Raw genomic sequence first — 10,185 nt, forward strand, 5'->3', positions numbered from 1 at the left:
ACACGCTCCAGGCCCCAAGTGTCTCGTGAGGGGCCAAGAAGTGCCCCCGGGGTGGAGGTGTGACCCAGCAGTGCCCAGCACCAGGGGTGAAGTCTCAGCCTTTTCAGGAGAGTGGGCCGAGCTGCTCCCAAGGCTCCAGCGCTGGGAGAGGCCAAGATTTCCCACTTTTCCCATCTCCCCTCTGTGGCCAAGGCAGAAGCCAGAACACGTTGCGCCACTTACCTTGCCTTGTGCATTGTTGGTTTAGTATAAAACCACATCACACTCCGGGCTAAGTACCAAATTGGCTTGTACCAGTGTCAATCCACGTATGCCCAACCCTCACCCGCAACGTGAAGAAATTTTCCATGAGCCAAACACACCCCACCAGGGGCTGGTATTGCATTCCCAGAGAAGCTGTGGCTGCACTATCCCTGGAAGTGTCCATTCCAGGCTGGACAAACTTGGCGCAACCTGGGCTGGTGGGAGTTGTCCCTGCCCATGGCAGGTCTGGGACTGGATGGGGTTTAAGGTCCCTCCCAACCCAAACCAGTCTGGAATTCTCTGACAGAGATATTTAGGATTTTCTACAGCCAAGCATTCCCACATTTACCAACTGTGAGGGGCTGGGACGGAATTCCCAGAGGCTGCGCCATCCCTGGAAGTGCCCAACGCCAGGCTGGGCAAACCTGGCGAAACCAGGCCGAGCGGGAGGTGCCGGTGCCCGGGGCAGGGCCCGGTATTCCACCCCTCCCCCCGCACTCCCCACACGCCGCCATTTCGGGCCCTGTCAATCAACGCTTAGGCCCCTCCCCTCGGTCCCACCCCGCGCTCTCCATTGGGCGGCGCTGGGCGGGCTCAGCCAATGGCGCGCGGGGAGGCGGCGGGGCCGGGGCAAGATGGAGGAGTACGCGAGGGAGCCCTGGTGAGGAGCGGGGGGGGGGGGGGGGGGGAGCGGGCCCGGGATCGGGCCTGGGACCGGGATTGGGATCACGAGCGAGCCCGAGAGTGGGATCGGGCCCGGGAAGGGGCGGGAGCCGCTCGCTGTGCTGGGGGCGGGTGTGACCTTGGCGGGGCCCCCTGAGGGAGGCGGCGGCGGCCGCGGGTCCCGGGTAGGTCGGAGCCCGCCTGTGCCGAGCCCCGCGGAGCCGCCGGAGCTCCCGAGGGAACCGGCGGGACCCGCGGCCCGAGCGGCTCAGGGGCCTGTGGGGGCCGCGGCGGGCGGTGCTTTGGGCCCCGGCCTGCCTGCGGCCGCCCCTCGTGCTCAATGCCCTCCTCATCCTCAGCCCCTTCATCCACAGCCCCCCTCAGCCTCCCCTAAGTCTTCTTTCGTCCTCAGCCCGCTCATCCTCAGTCCCCCCAACCTCCTCCTCGTCCTCATTGCCCCCCTCAGCCTCAGTCCCCCCCATCCACAGCACTGCTTCATCCTCAGCCTCCCCTCATCCCCCAGCTCCCCCAGCCGCTCCCAGCCCCCCTGAGCCCCCCAGCCCTCCCTGGCATTTCGGTGCTGTCCCTGTGGACTTCCGCAGCCACGTCAGTGGCAGCTCAGAGGTTTTATTTGCAGCAATAAAAGGTTTAAATGAAAACTCGGGCTCAGGGTTACAGAGTCCTGAGCAGCTTTATCAGCATGGGAAGGGACCTGGGACAAGGGGTGGAGGGACAGGACAAGAGGAATGGCTTCCCACTGCCAGAGGGAGGGTTAGATGGGATATTGGGAAGGAATCCTTCCCTGGGAGGGGCTGGGATGGAATTCCCAGGGAAGCTGTGGCTGTCCCATGCCTGGAAGTGTCCAAGGCCAGGTCAGAGCAGCCTGGGATGGTAGGAGATGTCCCTGCCCATGGCAGGGGGTGGCATTGGATGGGATATAAGGTCCCTTCCCACTCAAACCATCCTGGAATTCCATGGTTACGCTCAGCTCTGCAAACAGAGACCTGGGGCTGTTCCTGATGCTTTTCCCAAACTTTGCCAGTCACTCTGTTACCACGTGTTAACTTTCTCCATGAGAGTCAACCCCAGCCTTTCCACAGCACAAATTCTGGGACACGAGCAAAATAAATTGTGTTTATTGATAGTTTGCCGTGGGCTCCAGCTAATCCCAGAATCCCGAGGTTGGAAAAGCCCTCCCAGCCCATCGAGTCCGAGCTGCACCCGATCCCAGCCCAGAGCACTGAGTGCCACATCCTTGGACACCTCCAGGGAGGGGGACTCCAAGCTTCCCTGGGCAGCCCATTCCGGTGCCTGACCACTTTTTCCATGAGGAAATTCCTCCCGATGTCCATCCTGAGCTTCCCCTGGCATGGGCTGAGGCTTCTCCCTTACCCTGCTGCTGTGTGGGGCTTCAAGGTCCCCTGTGTCCTGTCCCTTTATCCAACCCCAGCAGCTGCTCTGCCTGGGCTCAGGCTGCTTCCCTGGGGAGAAAAGGCCCCTTTGTTTATCTAGACTCCGATCTCAGTGGTTTTCCAGCTCTTTGGAGAGCTGCAGGATTCCCTGGGGCTTGGAGGGATAAGTGGAGTCCTGGCCTCTGCCCTGCTGTCTCTGAGCAATCCCTGGTGCCGTGAGGAGCAGGAACCCGACCTCATCCCCCACATCCCTTCCCTGCAGAGTCAGGGGAACAATTCCCTGTAACATTAGGCTTGGAGAGAAGTGGTAAATTAATAATGGAATAATCTCTTTTCCTCTCCTCTGCTCCTTCAGCAGGTCAGGCAGTGCTCAGGCTTGGCAGGGCTGTGGGTCAGCCCTGAGGGAGGGGGGCTGTGCTGGCATCAAAGAGGGGCTCTCTCCTTTAAAAGCTGCTCAGGCTTGGGGAGGAGTTTAAGATGAAAATGAAGAACCCAAAAGGCAACAGCTGATGAGGTTAAAGAGGGGAGGAGTGGAGGGGAGCCTTCCATGATTGGGGGCTCGTTAATGAGGCCGTGACTTGGTTAATTGGAATGCCCTGACTTTGTGGGTAAGAGAAGCCCACTCCACATAATCCATTTAGATTTCCAAAAGGCCTTTTAAGGAGATCACTGAGTTAAGGAATGGGGAGAGTTGGGGTGAGATGTTTTATTCATAACAGAGGAGATCAAAACCTGCACTGGGAGACCTGAGAACAAAACAGCAGAAAATCCCTGGGAAGGAACACTTGAGTTGCTTTTCATCTTGGCATCTCTGACAGCAGTGTGCCTGGAACCTTTTCCTGGGCATTAAGAGCAGGAAGGAGAGGAAGGAAAATAAACTGAATTATTGAACTCGGTCGGGGTGGAGGGGGTCGTGAGGAGGTGAGATGGGATGAGAGCAGGGCACAGAAACAGAACGGGAGGAAGGATAAAATCCATGGGGTGGGGATGGGATCTGGATGGGGGTGGCACTGGGGACAAGCCAGGGTGCCCAAGCCAAGTGTCCCCTGTGCCCACAGGAGTGCCCTGGGTCAGGGGTGCAGGGAGGGAGAGATCCCAAAGTAGGTCATGGGCAGGAGGAGGGACTGCAAATCAGAGGGTGTTTGCAGGGAAAAAACACCCTGGGACAAAGTCTGCAGGACGGGGGGCTGGGACAGAGGAGAGGTTTGTCACTGCTCAGCCCTTCCTCGGCCTCAGCCCCTCCTCATCCACAGCCTTCCCTCATCCAGGGACTCCCGTCATCCTCAGTTCCCCCCCATCCTCAGCCCACTCCTCATCCTCACCCCCTCCTCGCTGGGTGCTCTGGAGGAGGGTTGGGGTCCGTGTCCCCACGGGCAGGAGCTGTGGGGAGCCTCAGGGACACCCCCATTCCCAGAGAAACCAGAAATCCCTGATCCTGCCGTGGGGGTCACCTTTGGGACCCTGACTGGTGTTGGAGCTGAGTTTTCCTGCATTTCCTGACTCTTGGCAGTGCAGGAGTTAAATCCCCCGTGCTGGGCTGGAACATTTGGCTGCAGGATGAAAAACACCCCAAGGAGTTTGTTATTTTGTGCTCTGGGATCACCCAGGGACAACAGGGGTTATTGGCAGCTTAGGCCTGGCCTAGTGTAGGAGCTGGGTTTAGTGTCACAAGGCTCCAGTGCTGGGCAGAGGTTCTGAGCCCCAAAGTGAGACTCACCTGCCAGAGCTGACGGTGTTCCCAGCAGGAAGGGGCTCCTGCGCAGGATTCTGGAGCAGGAGTTGTGGCTGCTGCTCCTCCGGGAGCTGTTTTGGTGGGAATGGACTTCAAGGATCCAGGATGCACCAGGAAAAACCGTCCCAGCCTAACAAAACTGGCTTGGAAGTCTCAGTTAAATAGGCAGAGCTGATGAGAAGTGTGAGGGATTCAGGAAAAGGACGTTGGAATCTCAGGGAATTTGGCCCTTCAGTTTTCCATAGAACAGGACAAGAGTGGGATCAGGGAATGTGATGGATGTAGGGCAGAGCTGGAATTCTGCACTTTTCTGTGATGGAAATATGTCTCTGTCTTGTGTGGGCAGTGGGGAAAAGTTCAGGAGTGTGGGAAATTCTGGATATTGGATCCCTCCTGCTCCAGGGACGTTGGGAGGGGGGGTGAAATGGCAAAGTTGGGTTGGTTTGCTGCAGTATTCCCTGGGTTTTGTTGGATGTGGGGCAGTGTTTGCTGCAGTATGCCCTAGGTTCTGTTGGAATTGGGGCAGATCTCCACCCCAGTCCCGGCAGGGCCTGGGCGCTGCCCTGTCCCAGCCCTTTCCCAGGCTGGCATTCCCCATTCCCAGACTGACATTCCCCATTCCCACCCCGTTGTTCCCGCAGTCCCTGGAGGATCGTGGATGACTGCGGAGGGGCCTTCACCATGGGGGCCATCGGAGGGGGGATCTTCCAGGCCATCAAGGGCTTCCGGAATTCTCCAGTGGTGAGTGAAGTCCTGCCCTTCCCAGGGAATGTGGGAGCCAAGGGGAAGGAGGAACATCAGGGGATGGGGCTGATGCATGACTGGGATCCAGGCCAGGAGGGGCTGTCCCGGCTCGGGGTCCCATCTCCTGGCTCAGAGCTCTGCCTCCCCTGGAGAATTCCTTAGTTACCCTTATTCAGTCAGGACCAGTTTTGGTACCATTTTAACTTGTTTTATTTAATCCTTACCATTTTATCACCATTTTATTACCATTTTTTATTTAATCCATACCATTTTATTACCACTTTTTATTTAATCCTTACCATTTTATTACCCTTTTTTTTAATCCTTACCATTTTTGTTACCATTTCATTAACAATTTTTATTTAATCCTTACCATTTTATCACAATTTTTAATTTAATTGTTACCATTTTATTACCATTTTTTATTTAATCCTTACCATTTTTGTTCCCATTTCATTAACAATCCTTTAAATCCCATGGAAATGGGGGGAAATGTGTTCAACTGTAACTCTGGCACATTTGATGCTGGGCTCTGCAAGGCTCAGCTCCGGGTTTAAAGCTCAGGAACAAGAACTGAATATCCCAACTGAACGCCTGAGTTTGGGACAGGTGGTTGGATTGCTGGGAAAACGGGAATGGGGAACAAAACCGAAGACATGAATAAAAAACCAATGAAAGAGGTGGAAAAACAGGAGCCGAAAATGTGGTTTAATGTGGTTTTACTGCCCCTTCTGGTCCCCACCTGGGCTCCGGATCCTCCCCGGAGCCTGGAATTACTCCTGTGCCTGCCGGGAATGTGGGATTGCACAGGTAACTGGGAATGGGTTGGGATCTCTCAGCGGAGCCTGGAATTACTCCTGTGCCTGCCGGGAATGTGGGATTGCACAGATAACTGGGAATGGGTTGGGATCTCTCAGCGGAGCCTGGAATTACTCCTGTGCCTGCCGGGAATGTGGGATTGCACAGGTAACTGGGAATGGGTTGGGATCTCCCGGGTTTATGGGGTGTCTCTCTCTGCAGGGCGTGAGCCACCGGCTGAGGGGCAGCCTGACCGCCGTCAGGACCAGGGCACCGCAGCTCGGGGGTAATTAGTGAAGGGGTTAATTGGCAGTGCACTGGAATACCTGAGTTTGGGAATTGGAGTTAGTAAATTAAATTTATCTAATGAGTTAATGGAAATTGCATTTAAATACCCAAGTTCTGGAATTTGATTTATTAAATTAAATTCATTTAATGAGTTAATTTAAATTGCATTTAAATAACCAAGCCTGGAAATTTGATTTATTACATTAAATTAATTTAATTCATCGTTGGTTAACATATAATTAATTAGTAATTATTATTTAATAATATTTAGTAGCTAATATTACTATTTAATATAATTCATTTAATTAATTCCCTAGTTTCCCAGGGAATTAAATTAATTTAATGAATTTATTTAAATTTCATTTAAATAACCAAGTTTGGGAATTTAATTTCTTAAGTTAAATTAATTTAATGTATTTATTTAATTCATTATCAATTAATATATAAATAATAATTAATGCTTAATAATATTTAATAATTATCAAAAATGAATAATCAATTAATAGATAATACAATTCATTTAATTAATTCCCTGATTTCCCAGTGAATTAATTTAATGAATTGATTTAAATTTCATTTAAATACCCAAGTTTGGGAATTTAATTTATTCAATAAATTAAATTAATTAATTTAATGAGTTAATTTAAATTACATTTAAATTCCCAAGTTTGGGAATTTAATTTATTCAATAAATTAAATTAATTAATGTAATGAATTAATTTAAATTTCATTTAAGTTCCTGGGTTAATTATGTGTGGGGAGCCATCCCTGGAATGACAGGGTGGGAATTCCCCCTTTTCCAGTGATTTTAGCTGCTCTGGGTGGGTTGGGGGCTGCATTCCCTGGTTTATGGGGGAAACATTCCTTGGTTTCCAAGGAGGCATTCCCTGGTTTCCGGGGTGCCATTCCCGGGTTTCCCCCCCAATCCCGGCTGTTTGCACAGGGAGCTTTGCCGTGTGGGGAGGGCTCTTCTCCATGATCGACTGCAGCATGGTCCGGATGAGGGGCAAGGAGGATCCCTGGAATTCCATCACCAGCGGAGCCCTGACCGGAGCCATTTTGGCCGCACGGAGTAAGAGACTGGGAAAATCCCTCAAAACCCCCAAACATCCCAGTTCCCGTGGCAGGGTGTGGGACACCCTCACTGGGATCTGCTGCCCACTGGAAAATCACCCAAGACTTCCCTGCTGGGCTCAGGAAAGGAATTCCCAGGTTCCCAAAGGTTCCTGGTGTTCCTGGGAGGGGGGAGTTGCCCAGGAATTATCCCTTAATAGATCCCTGAATTGATGGGAAGTCACTGCTCCAAGTCTGCTTTTGGGAGAGATCCAAATGCACAGGGAGGAGGGAGGGGAGGGGCTGGGATAGAATTCCCAGAGAAGCTGTGGCTGCCCCATCCCTGGAAGTACCCGAGGCCAGGCTGGAGCAGCCTGGGATGGTGAGAGGTGTCCCTGCCCAGGGCAGGGGTGGGACTGGATGGGATTTGAGGTCCCTTCCCACCCAAAGCAGGATTTTGGGAATGTCTAACATGGAACCACTGCAGCCAAAAGTCCAAGGTGTGTTTGTGCTTCCCATTCCAGACGGGCCCGTGGCCATGGTGGGATCCGCTGCCATGGGAGGGATTCTCCTGGCGCTCATCGAGGGAGCGGGAATTCTGCTGACGAGATTTGCCTCCACCCAGTTCCCCAACGGTGAGGAGCCGGCACAGGGGGATCCCAGGGATCGGCCTCTTCCAACCAGCACTCGTATCCCAGAGGGAATCTGGCAGTTCCTGGGGCTCTGGAAAGCTAGGGAGACCCCTGGGATATCATCGGCTCCTTCTGGGTTGCTCCAAGCCCCGTCCAACCTGATCCAGGGCACTTCCAGGGAAGGGGCAGCCACAGCTTCTCTGGGAATTCCATCCCAGCCCCTTCCCACTCTCCCAGCCAGGAATTCCTTCCCAATATCCCATCCAACCCTCTGGCAGAGGGAAGCCATTCCCTGTGTCCTGTCCCTCCATCCCTTGTCCCCAGTCCCTCTCCAGCTCTCCTGGAGCCCCTTTAGGCCCTGGAAGGGGCTCTGAGGTCTCCTTGGAGCCTTCTCTTCTCCAGGGGAACATTCTCAACTCTCCCAGCCTGGCTCCAGAACACATTTTGGCAGCCCAGGGAAAGTTTTGGAAGCCCAGAGCAGGTCCTGGCAGCCCAGGGAAGGTCCTGGCAGCGCGGGTGTGGGAGCCCCTTGTGCAGGAGCTGATAAGTTCCTGGCAGACCCAGATAACCCATTTCCAGGAAGACTGAGGGGTTTTCCTTTCCCTGAACTTCAAAACCCACATTCCCTTTTTTTTTCCCCAAGTAAAACAATAGATGGGGTGTCAGTTGGGTTGGTGACTGTGGAAAATCCTAAATATCTCTGTCAGAGAATCCCAGGATGGTTTGGGTTGGAGGGACCTTCAGTCCCATCCGGTCCCACCCCTGCCCCGAGCAGGGACACCTCCCACTATCCCAGACTGCTCCCAGGTTTCCCAGCAGGGAGAGGGAACCCTTTCTAGGCCCCTCAGTGCCCTGGAGGTGCCCTCAACCCCTCTGAGAAGGTTTAACCCCGGGGATAAAGGAACCGCTGGAATGGTACAATTGTGGATTCAGCTTCCCAACCCAGTGCTGGGGGGAGCAACTGCCAGAGGGTTAGATGGGATTTTGGGAAGGAATTCCTCCCTGTAAGGGTGGGGAGGGGCTGAGATAGAATTCCCAAAAAAGCTGTGGCTGCCCCATCCCTGGGAGTGTCCAGGGCCAGGTTGGAGCAGCCTGGGATGGTGGGAGGTGTCCCTGCCCAGGGCAGGGGTGGGACTGGATGGGATTTGAGGTCCCTTCCCACCCAAACCATTCCAGGATTCTGTGAAACCTCTGACAGTCTTTGTGAAACTCAAACCAGGCTGGGATTGGGGATTAATTTCCAGGGGGATTTATCTGAACCAACCCACTGTTTGCAGGAGGAATCTCCTGCCTTTTGGGATTGATTTGCTTCTCCTCTCCCTCTCCAGGCCCACAGTTGTCCGAGGATCCCTCCCAGCTCCAGCCCCCCCCGTTCAGCAACTATCAACAGTACCAGTGAGGGGCCTGGGAGCCCCGGGATGGGATGGGATGTCCCTCCCCTCCCCCTCCCAGGAACACCTGCAGCACTTCCCAGAGCTCAGGAGAACTTTTAGGAGATGACAAATCTATTTATTCCCAATAATTCCCATCTGTAATGTTACACGTGGGCTGGAATTACAAGGAGGTTTGAGACATGGAGCACACGGAGTCTTGTCATCCTTGGGACGCTGGAGTGAAAGTCTTGGAGTCTCCTCTGGGAATGTGGCACCTGCAGCTGGAATTTCAGCCTGGATTTGGGGTGTGGGGCTAGAGGGGGAAGTGTTGCACCTTCATTCCTGCTGCCAGCACAGCCTCAGCTTCCACTGGGATCCCAATTCCAGCACCTGCTCCTGGCTTTGTCCCAACTCCTGCCGGGGAGGCCCTTCCCTGCTCCAGCAGTTACAGTCCCTGCCCCATCCAGGTTTGCCAGGGCAATTCCTGACCTGGGTCAGTCCCTGCTGATCCTTGCCAGGGGCTGATCCAACATCCTGAAAGCCTCGAGGAACATCGGAGTGACTTTGTGGCTTCTCCTCTGCCCAGGGAGGAGCAAACGGAGCCAAGAGCTGAGAATGGGAAAACTGAGGGGTGTTAGACCCTGGGAACGTTGGCAGAGGGTTGGACAAAGTGTGTGAGATCCTGCTCATCCTGTGTCCTCCAGAGGGACACTTCCCCCCCTCCTGCCTGTCCCACAGCCAGCCCAGGACTCCAGGGCTCGGCTCTCATCCCTTGGAGCTGGGACAGGGCTGCAGGATCAGCTGGGCTGAGCCTGAGTGAGACGGGGTGCAGGATCAGTTGGGCTCAGCCTGGGTAGGACAGGGGGTGCAGGATCAGCTGGGCTCAGCCTGGGTAGGACAGGGGGTGCAGGATCAGTTGGGCTCAGCCTGGGTAGGACAGGGGGTGCAGGATCAGCTGGGCTCAGCCTGGGTAGGACAGGGGGTGCAGGATTAGTCAGGCTCAGCCCAGGTGGCACAGGGCCAGGGGCACAGTGGCCATGGTGGCCCTGCCCACGCTCGTCCCTCGTCCCTCAGCCCTGCCACAAGCAGTGGCCTTCAGCTGCCTGAGCTGGGCTCTACTAAGCTGGGCTCTGCCCCTCAGTGGTCTCTGAGCCCCATTCAGGGCCCTGCCCAGGCTGTGCCCCCTCCTGCCCCTGATCCCAGAAGGAATTTCCCCCCCAAGGCTGCCCCAGCCAGAGGGGTTTTTC

At 54.4% G+C, this 10,185-nt stretch overlaps 1 protein-coding gene across 1 annotated transcript; it reads left to right on the forward strand.

Moving 5' to 3' along the window:
- The first annotated feature begins 818 nt into the window (after positions 1-818).
- Positions 819-9,146, forward strand: TIMM17A (translocase of inner mitochondrial membrane 17A). Its single transcript, XM_027711244.2, has 6 exons — positions 819-904; positions 4,692-4,791; positions 5,815-5,878; positions 6,824-6,952; positions 7,458-7,568; positions 8,894-9,146. Exons 1-6 carry the CDS (start codon positions 879-881, stop codon positions 8,962-8,964), a joined length of 501 nt encoding a protein of 166 aa, XP_027567045.1. The 5' UTR covers positions 819-878; the 3' UTR covers positions 8,965-9,146.
- The last annotated feature ends 1,039 nt before the right edge of the window (positions 9,147-10,185 follow it).

The sequence above is a fragment of the Pipra filicauda genome, unplaced genomic scaffold, assembly GCF_003945595.2.
Source record: "Pipra filicauda isolate LSUMZ 115617 unplaced genomic scaffold, ASM394559v2 scaffold587_size370460_pilon, whole genome shotgun sequence".
In the NCBI taxonomy this organism is placed as follows: Eukaryota; Metazoa; Chordata; class Aves; order Passeriformes; family Pipridae; genus Pipra; species Pipra filicauda.